The sequence below is a fragment of the Cibotium barometz genome, chromosome 19 (assembly GCF_041138505.1).
Source record: "Cibotium barometz isolate CiBa-2024 chromosome 19, ASM4113850v1, whole genome shotgun sequence".
NCBI lineage: Eukaryota > Viridiplantae > Streptophyta > Polypodiopsida > Cyatheales > Cibotiaceae > Cibotium > Cibotium barometz.
The window spans coordinates 42,798,498-42,817,245 of NC_141064.1; the positions used below are offsets into that span (position 1 = coordinate 42,798,498).

Consider the following 18,748-nt stretch of genomic DNA (forward strand, 5'->3'; position numbering starts at 1 on the left):
GCCTCTGGCAACAACCAGTGAGTCCTTACTAATCTTCCACTTTCCACCACCAAATGTGGTAACATAACCAGCATCATCAAGCTGTCCAGTAGAAAACAGGTTCTTCTTGATCTCAGGCACATGCCTGACATCATGGAGCATAAGCTGTGAGCCATCTGAAAACACAAGCCTCATATCACCTCTGCCAAGAATCTGGCATGCATGGTTGTCACCCAAATAAACTACTCCTTCATTGTTAGCAGTATACCTGACAAACAAGCCTCTGCAACCTGTGACATGAAAGGAGGCACCTGAATCAATGATCCATGAGTGCATACCATGACCATCTCCTGCAAGGAGTGAATGGGCATCAAGTGAAGACGTGAATAGGACTTCATCCTCACTGTCACCTGCATGTGACACATTGACTGCAATCTTGACTCCACTTTTGCCTTTTGGCTTTGCATCTTTGGCTTCATCTTTGTCTTTGTCTTTGCCTTTGCCCTTTTCCTTATGATCATTCTTCCATTTGTAGCATTGCTTTTTGAAATGTCCCTTCTTGCCACAATAATGGCTATCCAAGTCATTTTTGGAGCGGGACTTGCTCCTTCCCCGTTCTTGGCTTTTACCCCCTTTGCTGGGATCTCCCACGTGCATTCATTGCATTGGACTTTCCAACAGAGTTGTTCTTCATGTTCATCTCCTCTTGAAGGAGAGCACCTTCCACATCTGCATATAACAGCATAGCATTTGAATTACTAGTGGCTGTCCTGAATGTGTCCCAACTCTTTGGCAAAGTGCATAAGAGAAAGGTGGCTTTGAACTCATCGACCATTGCCAACTTTTGATTGATAACCTGGTTGACAACACCATTAAACTCATTTAGATGGGCTGTCATAGACGCCCCTTCCTTCATTTGAAGACCTATGAGTTTCTTCAACCAATACACTTTGCTTGAGGCACTTTGCTGGGCCTACAAGTCCTGCAATCTTTGCCACATTCCCCAAGCTGTCTTCTCTTCACGTATGCTGAAAAGTAAAGTGTCTGACACAGACAACATGATGGTGGATCTTGCTAGCTCATCCATATCTTCCCATTCTTCAGCAGTAAGAGAAGCGGGCATTACACCCCTTTCTTTGATGGGCTTGTGCTGCAACACATTATAGCACTGGGTTTGCCAAATGTCATAATTATGTGAGCCTTCAAGCTTCTTGATGTGAAGCAATGAAGAGCTCTCACCTGTGGTTGCCATAACAATATGCAACCTTTGACACAGTCAATGCCTGACTCCCTGCAAGATGTGCAAACACTGCACCAAATCACACAAAGTGCTCACAGTTGTTCTCCTTATCTCCCACTGCGGAAGCACGAATGCAACTCTCCTCCCACTGAATGTGATAATATCACCAAAATCTGGTTGCTGCAGATTTATGACAGCACCTTAGATGTGCTCTGTTCCCTTTCCAAAATACTGTGCAACAGTACTAAGTGCTCACCAATGATGTACCAAATCTGTACCGGCAAGTACAGCAGCTGAAAATGAGCCTTTTCCTCACTCAAATCAATGTACAGGCATGCCAGAACTTGTACAAAGTTGTACCAAATCTGTACCAGCAAGTACAGTAGCAATAAATGCTCTCCTGGCTGTCCAAATGAGTGAAAATCAGACCTTGACAGTCCCCACCACTGCATACAACAGTCCCGGACAGAAATTGGGCAAAAGCCCCTTGACTGCAAGTGGATTTCTGAGGGTTCAAGGCATAAAAGTCTTCCCTGCTGCTTTGCCAAGCTCAACAAGCACAAAATCTTGAAAAGCCCCTTGATTCAAGATCAATTTCTGATCATGAATGGTACATTAATGCACATGAAGGCATCCAGAGTCTTCACAATGCTTTCCCCTGGCCACATATACATCCAATACATAAAAGCCCCTTGATTTACTGGCACATTGAGTGCTTGACAGGCATCAACACATTGCCCAAAGCATCAAATGCCAGTGCCTGCATGCAAAACAACCCAATCGGCACAAAAGCCCTTTGATTTGCACTCCAATTTCCTGCAATTTTGCCCCGAATGTGAGATTGCTCACATCATACAGCATGTATGAATGCCCAATGGCACAATTACATCAAAAGCCCCAAATGTTGACACCCAATTTCCTGCAAATTGACCCGGAATGTGACCAATGTCCACAATGTTGCCAATTTTGCTCAAAATTTGAGCCATTTGGACCTGTACCTGCTCAATTGATGATAATGGACATGCAAATCCCAAAATTGAAGCAAATACCTCTGAAGCGATGATCAATCAGTGCTGCACACGGGTGGTTGTAATGGGCGGGTCTGCATCGAAGAAGGTGGAAGCAAAGCTAAGAGAGTCCGTGGTGTTCCAAGCAGCAGTGGACATCAGCTTCCAAGAGTGCCTGGCCATTTCGCAGCACGCGGCCTCGGGTGTTTTCCTTTACCAGCTACTCGACGCAAGCTGCCGCATCTACCATCGCATCCCCTCAAAACAACAGCAGCTCCAGCGAGACGATGATGATGATGACCCCGCCGCTCTGCTGAAGGAGAAATGGCTGCGCTCGCCTCCTTCTCAATTCGATGTAGATCAAACCGTCCGTCTAGAAGGCCTCGCCGACGCAGGCAAGCAGACCTTAACCCTCGATGAGTTTCACTTCTTCGCACTTTGCGTTTTCAGAGACATGGTCATTGCGCTGGGACTTCAGAGACATGGTCATTGCGCCGGGACAGCATCGTCTGGCCTTCTATGTGCCTGTCGGAACGCTTGCGGTGCTCGGTGCTCATCTCACAGCGAGAAGGTTGCCTGTTGTGGGCACGGCTTACAGGTCAGCAGGTTTGCTCACCCAATGTAGCAGCTCCTGTAGTCTTGACGGCCTGGTCGGCTGGAAGCGATGGAGAATGTGGGCCAAAAGGAGGAGAAGCTTCAAATCTGGCCGACAGGGATCAACAGCTCCAATCGTGCCTTGAAGCTTCAGCAGAAGCAACACACCAATCCTCACCTGCAGGCTCTGATACCAGTTGAAGGGAGAGAGTTAGGGTTTCATGTGGGAGACACACACAGAGAAGAAGGGAGAGAGAGAGAGAGAGACATGTGGGGATAAGTCAACTCACAGTATGAGTGTGCGACTCCCCTATCACACATGTATATTTGCTCTAGTACACATAGTGCACTTAGTACATTAAAAGTACTAAGTGTACTATGTACTATAAAACTTATGGGCTTGTACACACTATAAGGGTGGGCATAATGCCTTTATCCCAACAATCTTTGCATCCCTTCCTCATTCCATTGGGAAGAGTGCATAGGCTCGAGATTGGACATCTTTGGTGCTTCTACAGTAGTGTACAATTCAGCCCAACTCTTGGTCTTCAGAGGTCTTGCGTTTGGCTTATCGTCAGTCACACCGTCAGTCTCTTCAAAGATAATAAAGCAAATACTATCTCGGTAACGGGATAGGGGGCCCTTCAGTGGGTATTTCAGGACTCCATACGGTGTACAGTTTGAAGTTTGAGACCTAGACAGACTGGATATAGAGCACCCCAACTCCGTCACCGAGAGATAGCAACTATCCGAATGAGACACCAGATGGAGACACAGGAGAGGCTAGCTCGCTTTCATTCAGACTCAGGGTACATGTTCATGCCATTCAGCCTCAGCATCGGCGATGTATGATATCTTATATTCCTCTTATGGCACTGGATGGAGTTAGACATAGATCTGCATAGCATGCTTGTACTACCCCTTCAGCATATAGAGATGCATCTTGCCTTAGCACTCCATCCACATCCCCACCCCCCTTATATTGTTTGTATATGGGCTCCACCGATCCATGATGATTCACAGTTGTATCCAGACACATGCACACTTTTTCTTTTGTTTATTTTCTTCCGATGACCAGAAGAACATAGTTGTATTATTATTTTTTGTCTCATAGGCCGACTTTGGCCTCTCGTAGACATTAATATATCTTTCTTTCTTTCTTTCTCTCTCTCTCTCTCTCTCTCTCTCTCTCATATCTCTTAAAAGTTTGGAGTCTTAAAGTGGATTGCTAAACTCGCGAAACTCAGGATGTAGAAGACGGTGTGAGCATGTGTATGACAGGATCCTCCAATACGAATACTTCCGTTGCATGTTACATTGGTATTAGATTCAGCTTGTCCACACTCACCGTATCCTAGCATGAGAGTATCCTTGGATGGTTAGATTGTGTTCCGGCACGACCACCGACTTCAGCATCATGTCTACAGAGGAGAGTACCCATCAGTTGGAAGAAGTCTCCCCCGAAGGAGACCTTGCTCTTCCGACTATAGCAAACACCGTAGCTCTTCTTAGAACTCAGAACCAGTTGCTCATTGAGCGTCTCCAACTCTTGTAGGCAACAGCAGAACGTCCTCCTCCGCCTCCAGCAGTCCCCGACTACATCTCCCTCTTCTTTCAGATGGGACAACAAAGAAGAGAAGACGAGGCCAGACGAAGAGAAGAAAAAGCAAAAGCAGAAGCAAGAAAACAACAAGAAAAAGCAGAAAGACGGGACTATGAGGAAGCCCATCGCATGACGAAGACCGGCGTCAAGCTGAACTCGCCGCTCGGGAGTTCAACGAGAGCTTGATCGAGAACGTATGTTACTTGAGCACCAAAGGGAAAAGGAGGCCATTCATCTTAGATACCAGCACCTCTCTTCAGCTTTCCCCACCTTAGGTGCCACCAGCCAGCAGTCCACAGCATCAACTACCGTCATTCGCAGTCAACCAAATTGAAAACAGATGTTTTTTCTGTCACATCATAGGGCATGGTAAGAAGGATTGCCACAAATGGCAAGCAGAACAAGCCGCCAAAGCCCCTTCTGCCACAGTTGCCACAACATTCCCAGCTCCTCCAGCCCCGCCTACTACCACCAATACGGTTCAACTTTTACCTTCTATGCGTCCTATGCTATCCGTGGTATTTGATGCTAAGCAAGAGGGTGAGAGCGATACCGCACAGAAAAGCCTCATCCGAGCTTATGGCTCTGCCAAGGGCCGACAATTTGTAGTCCTTTTTGATATGGGCAATTCCGAGGACGCCATCTCTCCCCAGTTGGCTAACAAAATGAGTTGCACATTAGTCCCGTATCATCTGGATGTGGACGGGTTCATACCTGGTCTTTGCACCCACATTTCTCAGAAGGCATAACAATTTGCCTTCGAAGTTCAAAAGGCCTCATTTCAACGTGATTTCATTGTCTCGCCTCTTTTGGGGTGTGACATGATGTAACATGTGGAAGCTTTGGAGAAGATCGGTAACTTCAATGCTCAGAAAACAGCACTCTTTTTGCGACGGAATTAACGCACCAACTGAATGAAGATGTTCAAAAAATAGAGAGAGAGAGGGAGAGATGGAGAGGACACAATATTGGGTCCTAAATACCCTCTATAGGCCCCCCACCACGGATGGTGTATTTGCTTTATTAGAATGATGTAAATCTGAAAGAAAATAGAGAAATCTTGACCTTTCTTGGCTGGTAATTCCTTGCCCTTGACCTATAGTCCTTCACCCCTTTGCTTAGCACCTTCTTGGCTTGTCTAGCCCCTTTATGCTTGAGCTCTTGGTGAGAAATGAGATGAACTAATGGGATTATGGACTCTCCTATTTATACTACTCCACCTAGACCAGTCGGCCAGCATTAAATGTCCCACGACTGAATATTTCAGCATTTAATGCTGAAAAAATCACATAAATTGCTGCGCATTTTTCCCTAAATGGCTGGGCATCATGCGCTTGATTCTGGATGGGCTGGACAATACTTTTGCAAACAACGTGAGGGCTGGGCAGCCTGTATGGGCTGCCCCATACCTGCCCTACAGCCATACAAAGGTTGCATCTCCTGAATGTCTGCCTTTAGCCTGCCCCTAGGGCTGTCCTACAGCCCCTCCATGGCTGGTGGGTTCAGCCAGGGCCTTCCTGGCCCTCATGGGGGCGGTTTTACACCATCCCCATGCCCACACTAAGACTTGGGGTAGCCCTATGGGCTGGCCCCTTGTTCTGAAAGCAAACTCTAACTAACTACACAGTGATCTGGCATCCGGTACCATACCAGATACACAAAATCACTGACATCATTCCAGAGGGAGACTCACAGCGCGGACTGGCATTGTTTCATGTGCAGGACAGTGCACACCTGACCTTGGACTCATGTGCAGGACAATGCACACCTGACCTCGGACAACTGAGATGGATCCCTGGCTGACTCGTCCCGGACTGGGCTCACATGGGACGAGTTCACCATCCCACGTCCTGCACCTTCTGTACAAATGTGTCTACGTGGCATCCAAGTGCGGGATGCACGTGACACATGATCTTAGGAATTTAGTGGTTCTGTCAGTATGAGCCTATTCCCGATTGGGGGCAGGACACTTTTACTATCTGTAAAGGTTTTCATGAGCCTGTCATGATTCGTGGGGATAGAAGCATTCTTGGTATCCCATTGATTTCGCATCTCCAGGCCTGACGAGCTATCCACAAGGGAGCAGAAGGAGCACTACTTTATGTTCGTGCTCAAACATCCTCTACCTCATCAGTAGCATCCATCTCATCTTTAGTCCCACAGCTGGCAGACCTCCTGTCCAGACATCCAGACATTATGCTCAGGGACGATCTCCCACCTAGTCTCCCACCCTCTCGCCCTGAGGACCATCACATTGATTTGATCCATGGATCGGATCCTCCTAGCAGGTTTCCCTATCGTCTTTCCAAGACTTTAGAGGGCGAGTTAGAAAAACAATTATCTGAGCTCCTCCGAGCCGGATTCGTTCGGCCTTCTTCCTCACCATTTGCTGCACCCATTCTATTTGTCCAAAAGGACACGTCTGCACGCCTTTGTGTAGACTACAGGGCATTAAATAAACTCACCATTAAGAATAAGTTTTCTATGACAAGGATTGAGTACATTTTGGAGCGTTTAGACGGTGCTAAATTTTTCACTAAGATCGACCTCAAGAGTGGTTACCATCAAGTCCGCATTTTTGAAGCTGACATTCCAAAAATAGCTTTCCGGATAGAGCGTGGTTACTACGAGTTCGTAGTCATGCCTTTTGGGCATTACAAATGCACCCGCAACCTTCAACAAAATTATGTCCAGGATTTTCACAGTCCTCATTGGAAAGTGTGTTTTCATATTCCTTGATGACATACTAGTCTTCTCAGCCACTGCGGAGTAGCATGAGAAAGATGTGGAGAAAGTCTTGCAACTTTTGTGAGAGAATGAGCTCTACATAAATGCCAAAAAGTCTGTCTTTGGTGTTAAGGAAGTTCAATACTTGGGCTATATCATCGGTTCCGATGGGATTAGACTGGATCCATCAAAGGTTCAGGAAATCTTAGATCGGGACATTCCTAAGACCATCCAAAAGATCCGCTCATTCGTAGGTCTTTGCCAAGCCTATAGTACCCATGTCCACCAGTTTTCCAACCTTGCAGCATCTCTCACCGACTTGCTCAAGGGGGTGAAGACTCGAAAACAAAAAGTCTTAGTTACAGGCAAGGCGCTTGATGCATTCCGTGCACTCCAGAAAGCCGCCTCAGAAGCGCTTGTCTTGAAGTTAGCATCTTGGGATGAACCTTTCGAGGTCATTATCGATGCCAGTAACGTAGCCATAGGTACAGTCCTTCAGTAGGACAATCGTCCCGTGGCCTACTACAGTCGAAAGTTGGATGTCGTCGAAAAGAATTATTCGGTATATGACAAAGAGCTTTTGGGTGTGATCACAGCGCTCAAACATTGGAAGCCTTTTCTTTATGGATAGGTTTTCACAGTAAAAACAGACCACCAAGCACTTAAGTGGCTTCAAACGATGCCCTATGCCCAGTGGAGTGATTGGCAGGCCAGGTGCAGTACTCTTCCAACAGTTTGGAGGAATAATTGAGTACATCCTTGGTAAGCATAACCCAGTAGCAGATGCTCTTAGTCGAAAGGCCAGCATCCAGGTAGTCTAGGAATCTACCATTCTCGAAATCACGGGGAAGAACTTAGATAGCATGAAAGACCAATATGTCGACTCCCCTGAGTTTGGTACTCAGTATGAATGGGAGAGATAATTAGGGTTAGAGTTTCATGTGGGAGACATACACAGAGAGAAGAAGGGAGAGAGAGAGAGAGAGAGTTGTGGGGATAAGTCAACTCATAAGAAAAATGAGTGTGTGACTTCCCTATCACACATGTATATTGCACTAGTACACATAGTGCACTTAGTACATTAAAAGTACTAAGTGTACTATGTACTATAACTTATGGGCTTGTACACACTATAAGGGTGGGCATAGTGCCTTTACCCCAACAACCTCCCACTTAAAGGCAAAGTGCCCTTAAGTAAAGGAAAAGAAAAATCAGCATGTACATGATAATATACAAGGCCATATCGAGGCTGAAACTGGCCTCATCCAATGCCTATCAAGTGTCTGCAATGAGCAAACCGCTCCGGAGGCAAACTCTTTGTCAATAGATCAGCCGGGTTGTCATTTGTATGAATCTTAACAAGCTGAATTTGCTTGTTCTCTATCACCTCTCTGATGAAGTGATACGTCACATCCACATGCTTCGTCTTTGCATGAAAGACAGGGTTCTTTGCCAAGTGGATGGCACTCTGACTGTCACAATGCAACAATGGAATATCCCCTGTATAACCCAAATCAACCACTAACCGAGATAGCCATAATGCCTCCTTGCAAGCCTCTGTGGCTGCAATATACTCGGCCTCTGTAGTAGATAAGGCTGTGCACTTCTACATCCTGGATATCCATGACATAGCACCTCCTGTGAATGTAAACACATAACCAGTAGTAGACTTCCGGTTATCTGGATGACCGGCATAATCCGAATCCGTGTAACCATGCACTAATGCATCCTGTTTGCCAAAACATATGCACATATCCTGTGTGCCCTTCAGGTATCTCATGACACCTTTCACTGCTTCCCAATGCTTCTTGCCAGGGTTGGCCATGTATCTAGAAACCACTCCCACTGCAAATGCAATGTCCGGCCTAGTAGCAACCATGGCATACATGAGACTGCCACAAGCTGAAGCATACGGAATCTTGGCCATATCAGCCCTGTCACTATCTGACTGTGGGCTGTCCATAGCACTGAGTTTCACATATGGAGGCAAAGGAGTACTAGTCTTCCCCTCGTCCATATTGAACCTCTGCAAAACTTTGCCAATGTATTCCTTCTGAGACAAATACAACACATGCTGATTTCTGTCCCGAAGTATCCGCATACCCAAAATGTGATTTGCATCACCCAAATCCTTCATATCAAAGGTCTGATGCAGCCTCTTCTTCAAGGTATCCATCTCCTTACGAGATTCCCGGCAATCAACATATCATCCTCAGACAAGATGAGGATCAATAGACTGCCATCCAAAGCTTTCTTGGTGTATAAGCAGTGATCTATGTCACTTCTCCTGAAATCTTGGGATTTCATGAATGTATCAAATTTATGATACCATTCCCTTGGTGCCTGTTTGAGCCCATAAAGACTCTTTTTCAGCTTGCATACAAGCTTCTCCTTTCCATTCACTGCATAACCCTCTGGCTGTTGCATATATATCTCCTCATGGAGATCACCGTGAAGAAAAGCAGTCTTCACATCCATCTGAATCAAGTCCAGATCATCATGCGCAACCAAAGCTAACATAGCTCTAAGTGTGGTCATTTTGACCACTGGAGAGAAGATCTCATCAAAGTCCACACCATATTCCTGCTTGAAGCCCTTAGCCACTAACCTGGCTTTGTATCTTGGCTTTGCATCTGGTGCAACTTTGAGCCTGTATACCCACTTGCATGGCAAAACCTTCTTGCCTGCAGGCAAATGCACCAACTTCCATGTTTCATTTTTATGCAGAGAATCCATCTCTGACTTCATGGCACGCTCCCATAGAGCCTTGTCTGCCCTCTGTAAAGCCTACTTGTAACATGAGGGCTCCCCACAGTCAGTAAGCATCAAATAGTCAACCCCTGGAACAAACCTGTCAGGGGCTTTGGAGGGTCTTGTGGACCTCCGTACCCAATGACCATCATTTGCAGGTTGCTGTCCAGCCTGCATATCACCCATTGGTGGCTCCTGTTCCATGCCATAAGGCTGAAAAATCATGCCCGGTATCTCCTCTAACTGTGGTATATCCATAGGGATATCTTCTGCCATCTCTGGCTGTCCATTTGGACCATTTTCAGCACCATTTAAGGGCTGGTTTTCCTGCTGTAATGGCTGATTTACAGCCCTTTGTTGTTGTCCATGATGTCCATCATCATCAAAGATGACTCTGCCAGGCTCCTGTTGCCTTGCAGGCTCCTTATACATGCATGTTTCATCAAAGATGACATCATTGCTGCGTATGATCTTTCTATTCACGGGATCCCAAAGTCTATATCCCATTTCACCTCTGTCACCATATCCTAGGAATATGCATTTGTGAGACTTAGGATCAAGTTTGGTGCGCATTTCCCTGCGTATGTGCACGTACGCAATGCAACCAAACACTCTCAAGTGCTTGTAGGACGGAGGCTTCCCTGTCCATACTTCCTCTGGCACTTTCCCACCAAGCCTCGTGTTAGGTGACCTGTTTATAAGGTGAACGGCTGTCATAACAGCTTCAGCCCAAAAACCATGAGGTAACGCAGCATGTGACAACATAGAACGGACCTTCTCCTGAATGGTCCTGTTCATCCTCTCTCCTGTCCCGTTTTGTGGAGGATCATAAGGAGTAGAGAGCTCCCTCTTGATGCCTTTAGCATCACAAAAGTCCTGAAACTGTTTCGACATATACTCTCCACCATTGTCGGAACGCAAAGCCTTCAGTGTTTTGCCAGTTTGATTCTCAACAAGAGCAACAAACTTCTCAAACACTGAGAATGTATCACTCTTCAAACGAAGAGGATAAACCCACACCTTGCGTGTGGCATCATCAATAAAAGACACAAAGTATTTTGCCCCCAAATAAAGCTGAGGCATCTCACATACATTTGTATGCACAAGCTCTAACTGAGCATCTTTCTGTCCAAGAGCTTTCTTGTGGGGGCATTGGAGTTGCCTACCATATATACAATGCTCACAAAACTGAAAACTTGAAAACTTTAGAGAAGGCAAGTAACCCAAACGAGACAATTGCTCCATTCCTTTGACACTCATGTGTCCCAACCGGCTATGCCACATAGAGATTTCCGGTTGCTCGGTTGCATTTACATTAGCATGGTGACAAACACCTGCATGCATGAAATAAAGAGTGTCCACCTTAGAGCCTCTGGCAACAACCAGTGAGCCCTTACTAATCTTCCACTTTCCACGACCAAATGTGGTAACATAATCAGCATCATCAAGCTGTCCAGTAGAAAGCAGGCTCTTCTTGATCTCAGGCACATGCCTGACATCATGGAGCATACGCTGTGAGCCATCTGAAAACACAAGTCTCACATCACCTCTGCCAAGAATCTTGCATGCATGGTTGTCACCCAAATAAACTACTCCTTCATTGCCAGCAGTATACCTGACAAACAAGTCTCTGCAACCTGTGACATGAAAGGAGGCACCTGAATCAATGATTCATGAGTGCATACCATGACCATCTCCTGTAAGAAGTGAATGGGCATCAAGTGAAGACGTGAATAGGACCTCATCCTCACTGTCACCTGCATGTGACACATTGATTTCTTCAATCTTGACTCCACTTTTGCCCTTTGGCTTTACATCTTTGGCTTCATCTTTGTCTTTGTCTTTGCCTTTTCCCTTTTCCTTTTGATCATTTTTCCATTTGTAGCATTGCTTTTTGATGTGTCCCTTCTTGCCACAATAATGGCATTCCAAGTCCTTTTTGGAGCGAGACTTGCTCCTTCCCCGTTCTTGGCTTTTACCCCTTTGCTAGGATCTCCCACGTGCATTCATTGCATTGGACTTTCCAACAGAGTTGTTTTTCCTGTTCATCTCTTCTTGAAGAAGAGCACCCTCAACATCTGCATATGACAGCATAGCATTTGAATTGCTAGTGGCTGTCCTGAATGTGTCCCAACTCTCTGGCTAAGTGCATAAGAGAAAAGTGGCTTTGAACTCATCGTCCATTGCCAACTTTTGATTAATAACCTGGCTGACAATACCATTAAACTCATTTAGATGGGCTGCCATAGACGCCCCTTCCTTCATCTGAAGACCTATGAGTTTCTTCAACCAATACACTTTGCTTGAGGCACTTTGCTGGGCATACAAGTCCTGCAATCTTTGCCACATTCCCCAAGCTGTCTTCTCTTCACGAATGCTGAAAAGTAAAGAGTCTGACACAGACAACATGATAGTAGATCTTGCCAGCTCATCCATATCTTCCCACTCTTCAGTAGTAAGAGAAGTGGGCTTTACACCCCTTTCTTTGATAGGCTTGTGGTGCTTCTTCTAGAGCAACACATTATAGCACTGGGTTTGCCAAATATTATAGTTATGTGAGCCTTCAAGCTTCTTGATGTGAAGCAATGAAGAGCTCTCACCTGTGGTTGCCATAGCAATATGCAACCTGTCAATGCCTGACTCCCTGCAAAATGTGCAAACACTGCACCAAAAGCACACAAAGTGCTCACAGTTATTCTCCCAAGCTTTATCTCCCACTGCGGAAGCACAAATGCAACTCTACTCCCACCGTATGTGATGAAATCACCAAAATCTGGTTGCTGCAGATTTAGGACAGTACCTTAAATGTGCTCTGTTCCCCTTCCAAAGTACTGTACAGCAGTACTAAGTGCTCACCAATGATGTACCAAACCTGTACCGGCAAGTACAGCAGCTGAAATTGAACCTTTTGCTCACTCAAATCAATGTGCAGCCATGCCAAAACTTGTACAAAGCTGTACCAAATCTGTACCAGCAGGTACAGTAGCAATAAATGCGCTCCTGGCTGTCCAAAAGAGTGAAAATCAGACTTTTACAGTCCCGAACACTGCATACAACAGTCCCGAACAGAAATTGGGCAAAAGCCCCTTGACTGCAAGCTGATTTCTGAGGATTCAAGGCATAAAAGTCTTGCCTGCTGCTTTGCCAAGCTCAACAAGCATAAAATCTTGAAAAGCCCCTTGATTTAAGATAAATTTTTGATCATACATGGTACATTAGCGCACATGAAGGCATCCAGAGTCTTCACGATGCTCCCCCCTGGCCACATATACATCCAATACATGAAAGCCCCTTGATTTACAGGCACATTGAGTGCTCGACAGGCATCAACACATTGCCCAAAGCATCAAATACGAGTGCCTGCATGCAAATCAATCCAATCGGCACAAAAGCCCCTTGATTTGCACTGCAATTTGCTGCAATTTTGCCCGAATGTGCGATTTCTTACATCATACAGCATGTATGAATGCTTAATTGCACAATTACATCAAAAGCCCCAAATTTTGACATCCAATTTCCTGCAAATTGATCCTGATTGTGACCAATGTCACCCAATTTTGCTCAAAATTGAGCAATTCGGCACCTGTACCTGCTCAATTGATTGAATTGATAAGAAATTCCCAAAATTGAAGGCAAATACCTCTTAATTTTTTGAATTTCTCTGAGATTTGCAGGCTGAATTTCTGTGTTGATGCTGTTGGAAAAAAAAAAGGGGGAGGGGGGCACTTCTTGCTGATGTTGATGCTGATGCTCCTGCTCGTTGCTATGCGTGTACGGATGGCTGGCTGCTGCTGCTGGGTAGCAGCTGAGCAGCCTACGCTGCTGGCTGGGGTTCGTGCAGGTGTACTTTGCTACGCCTTGGGGCCAGGAGTCTGACGCCTTGTGGCCACCAATCGCTACACGTTCACCGCACCTTCGCTACACGTTCACCGCACCTGCGAGCTCCTGCGACGGGAACGATGCGCGAGCTCCTGCGATGGGAACGTTCAGCGGAAGCTCTATGCGTGCAGCGTGTGTACTGCACTATGTGGCAGCTCCGCAGTCTACGCCCCCTGCTTCACCCGTCCGCGATTCCAGCTGTCCAGCCACGGGCTGCTCCCGCTTCACCTCCTCGAGCTGCTCTCCTGCACCTTCCGCGCCATCGCTCCCAGCTGCCCAGTCATCACGGGCTGCTCTCTTTGGCTGACTGAAGGTGAGCTCCCTCGCTCACGCCTCTCTATACCTGCCGTTTTGCTTCATCACCATCGGCTGTCGCCCGTCAATGCCCTCCGCCTACACTCTTCGCCTTGTGTGGGCTGACCCGATTTCGCCCAGCCACTCGTCGTGTCCACACGTGTCCCTTGCACACTGAATTAATTACAGATGCTGATAAAAGAAGAAACCCCTACGAGCCAGTGATTCATGAGCGAGTGGGCTAATGGCAAAGCTCCACGAAGAAGCCAGCGATGCAGCACTTGAGAACAAAACCCTAAAACCAGGGCTCTGATACCAGTTGAATGGGAGAGATAATTAGGGTTAGAGTTTCATGTGGGAGACATACACAGAGAGAAGAAGGGGGAGAGAGAGAGAGAGAGTTGTGGGGATAAGTCAACTCATAGGAAAAATGAGTGTGTGACTCCCCTATCACACATGTATATTGCACTAGTACACATAGTGCACTTAGTACATTAAAAGTACTAAGTGTACTATGTACTATAACTTATGGGCTTGTACACACTATAAGGGTGGGCATAGTGCCTTTACCCCAACATAGTACAGTTTGGCCCTCAATTCTGAGCTTGGCCACTATTCAGTACTGAATGGCTGGTTGTTCTACAAGAACCGTCTCTGTGTCATTTGAGAAAAGCAAGCAACTCTTCTCCATGATGCCCATGACTCCTTAGTTGGAGGACATAGGGGTATTAACAGTACCCTCGAGAAATTAGAACGGTCCTTTTATTGGCCAAAAATGAGGCGTGATGTCTATTCACATGTTCAAGCCTGTAAGATTTGTCAAAAAGTAAAAGTTCCACTGAAACCGGACGGGAATCCGGTGCGATGGACAAACACTTCAGGTGCCAAACAAAGATGTGAAATCGTAGCGGAAATAACCATAAACAATGCTAAAAGGAACACAACACTGAGCCGGAACGGTCAGTCCCCCCGTAGGAACTGCCTTATTCCGATGAATAAAAGGGATTACAATCAAACCAAGGTGCGGGTGTGAACAACACCAGATCTTTCCACCAATACTTTAGAGAAACAACTCAGCTCCCAAAAGGTTGACAAACAGTCAACAAAGAGAAGCCCCTGAAAACAGGCCCCAAACCAGCCCCTGGGTTCCACACGTGTGATCCTGAACTGTAGAGTTGTACAACTGCTACACACGGGTTGTTCTCAACTCCTGTAGCAAAGAAAGGGTATGCTGTACCGCTGCTGTACTTTCTGTGTAAGGCCTGCGCAAGAGAAAGAAAAGGCTGCCCAAGCTGAACGACTAGCGAAAACAAATCCCAACAGCCCCTGCCCTGTCAGTGTACGGCCAGAGAGAGAAGACGAGGGAGAAAAAATTGACGACTGTATGGCAGTTCTTCCTCTGGTGATGGCAGGTGTACGGCGGCTGTTGTACGGATGGTTAGTGCATGAGGGAGAGAGAAAGAGAGAGCGCCTGCAGCTGAAGGTCCTGTACGGCCAGCAAATCCTGAGAAAAGCACTGCTGTCCCCTTCTCTATGGATGCGCATACCCCCAAGAGATAGAAAAGAGGGAGAGAACTGCCCAACTGCTGCTCCTCCCATCTGTGCATCACTTCCCCCTTCATAGAGTCGACCCCCTCCTCTATTTCCAGCCTATGCTTGCTTTTCCCATCGTCAAAAGTGGCAGCCCCTCCAAAAATACCACAAACCCCTCTTTTTGGGAGTTAAAAACAGGCGCCCACTTAAGGTGTTCACACAAGGTTTAAAAGATCAGGTCCACCCAATCCACCCACTTATAAATAAGTGAATCCTTATAAACCATATAGGTGAGTGAAATCCTGTAAACTCGTGTCCTATAATCCGCCTTCAGATATAAATATGCCAGATAAGCCTTCACACATGTTCTGCGACAAGACTTGGCTTTGCACAGGGGTCTTCCATCTTGTGGCTTTGCTGCTTCTGTGGAAAAATCCGCATTCACACCTTGGTTCCACCTAGTGTATAAAACACTGGTCGAGACGGGTGAGGGACCAAATGGTGACATCCCCTCCGTCTTATAAAGCAGTTTTCCGTAACTGTATAAACCTGATACCAGTGAGATATCCTTCAAGAATAGCAGATCCACTACCCATCAGTAGTATTACATAAGTCCAGCATTAAAGCCATAATTCCAGATCCACGATCCGAAGTCAGATACGGGCACAAGAGCCAACCGTATCAAGGAACTATATCCTTATCCTGAGTCAATAACTCTGATAATAACTAGTTACTAGACCAAGGCACAAGAGCCAACTGTGTCCCAAATATCCATAAATCCGTAAGCTGCTTTTTTGAATGTTCAAGGATGCTGAATCCTTCCCAAAACATAAGTACAAAGTGAGCACTAGGGTTGCTAGTCATGTGCTGTCATGTCAGGCTCCATAAGCCATATATGTTTCTGTCATGTCAAGCCTCAGAAGTCACACATGTCTTGTCATGTCAAACTTCACAAGCCACACATGTCCTCTCATGCCAAGCCTCAGAAGTCACACATGTCCTGTCATGTCAAACTTCACAAGCCATACATGCTCTCTTGTCATGTCAAGCCTCACAAGCCACACATGTTCTGTCATGTCAAGCCTCAGAAGCCACACATGTTTTGTCATGTCAAGCGTCACACAAGCCATACATGTTACCATGTCAAGCCTCAGAAGTCACACATGTTCTGTCATGTCAAGCCTCACAAGCCATACATGTTACCATGTCAAGCCTCAGAAGCCACACATGTCCTGTTATGTCAAGCCTCAGAAGCCACACATGTTACCATGTCAAGCCTCAGATGCCATACATGCTCTCTTGCCATGTCAGTGGGCTCACACCAGAGTCCTTCTTGGGGATCCATCCACATACATGCAAAAGACATAAACTCCTACTCACATGTCAGTGGGTTCACACCGAAGTCCTTGTGGGATCCATCCACATACATGCAAAAGGAACGTGCCATGGTATGATTGATGTGAGAAATCCTTCTCCGCAAAGTCGCCACAATAAGCACATGTTCACACAAGCCAAGGAAGCTCAACTGGCACGTTGTGGTCCAGAACAGCCTTGCATATCTTCGACCAACCATATGAGCATAGAATTCTTGCTATGTTGGTTTCAAAACAACTCATATACTAGAATCAGCCAATCCATGATACTGATAAATAATTCATGATCTTGTAACCGCATATGCGACATATTCTAGCGTCCCATACCACTAGAATACCCCCCATATGAGATCCTTGTGTAGGCGACAGTTCTAGCATCCAATACTGCCAGGAGCCTCCAATACACAAGACCAAAGCCATAAACTATTTATCAAAACCATAGAAAAACCTTTTCTAGAACCAACAATTAGTTATAGGCGTCGCGGCCATAGTACAAGAAAAGTAGAGATGCATTCCAAAAAAAATTCAAGACGTTGTTGTCTACAAAAAAATCTCTGCTTTCCTGAAACACACTCAAAAGAACACACTTGCTCCTTGCACTTTCATGCGAGGGTGAGTTTGCTTAAAAACCCCAATTTTTTTTTTTTGAGTATATACATAGATTGCTTGAATTAAAAAAAAAAAAGTAGTACTTAACCAAAAAGGGAGCATGATCATCGGAGGATCCAAAAAGTATGGCTCAAGCTATGCCAAAAACTATCCTCATGTACAAAAAGTTACTCCATGGAGAGAAATCCTCGATAGTAGATGATCTCAGAGCTCCTGAGACTCGGCTGCATATTCGTCCTGTGAATCACTCAAAATTATCAATTTTGCACAGTGATGTGACTCATGGTCACGGAGGCCACAATATCCACAAGTAGGGAAACGGTAATGGCTTTTGGGTTTCCTGTAAACTGTGGGGACCAAGAATCTGATCAAGCTGGAAGCCAACACCATTTTTAACTCTACACCTTGGTTTTGTTCTCTTTCGAGGAACGTTCTCAAACCCTAGAGGAAGATCAAGAGTCCTCTCCATATCCTCGTGCCTGTCCAAAGGAGTCATCGAAGAAGAGCTAGCTCTCTTCTTTTCGTAGCAGGAGTTTCGGTCTAAACCCTCTGGTTGTTGGTTCCTGTATTGTAGAGGAGGATCTGGAATGATATGTTGGCTACCTGGATATCCCCATTCTCCCAAAGATATCTATAAGCTAGATCTTTGGGATTTTCTGCATATACTTGAGCAAGATCCCCAAAGATGTCCATAACACCTCGATCTCGAGCCACTCTGCCTTGAAGAAGTCTATTAACATAAGGGTCCCTTCTATAGAATGTCAATAAGGCTTATTTTTCAGCCAATCGCTTCGACACTTTATCCAATTCCTCACAAAAGGACTGTTGCTGTTTGTCAAGAGTCTCATGAAGTATAATAGTCATCTGCTCAAGAAGCTTGTCTGGATTATTACTCAACAAAGCTGACTTGTCCATGATAGAGAAGCTATCGAACCTGGATTCCACCAAGATCTTTTCCTTCCCAAGTGTCGTTGTCAAGCCTACTGTGCTAGAAAGGTTGGGCTCTGATACCAATGAAACCGGACGGGAATCCGGTGCGATGGACAAACACTTCAGATGCCAAACAAAGATGTGAAAACGTAGCGGAAATAACCATAAACAATGCTAAAAGGAACACAACACTGAGCCGGAACGGCCCCCCCCCCTAGGAACTGCTTTA

General features: G+C 45.9%; 2 protein-coding genes across 2 annotated transcripts in view; both read left to right on the plus strand.

Moving 5' to 3' along the window:
- LOC147628625 (uncharacterized) overlaps positions 1-18,748 on the plus strand; it is a 72,419-nt gene that overhangs the window by 46,892 nt on the left and 6,779 nt on the right. The window lies entirely within an intron of this gene.
- Positions 2,282-2,851, plus strand: LOC147628629 (uncharacterized). Its single transcript, XM_086814069.1, has one exon. It carries the CDS (start codon positions 2,312-2,314, stop codon positions 2,849-2,851), a length of 540 nt encoding a protein of 179 aa, XP_086670195.1. The 5' UTR covers positions 2,282-2,311.

What these genes read in the sequence shown, in the direction of transcription:
- LOC147628629 (XM_086814069.1), top strand. Translation starts at nt 2,312, where the DNA reads ATGGGCGGGTCTGCATCGAAGAAGGTGGAAGCAAAGCTAAGAGAGTCC.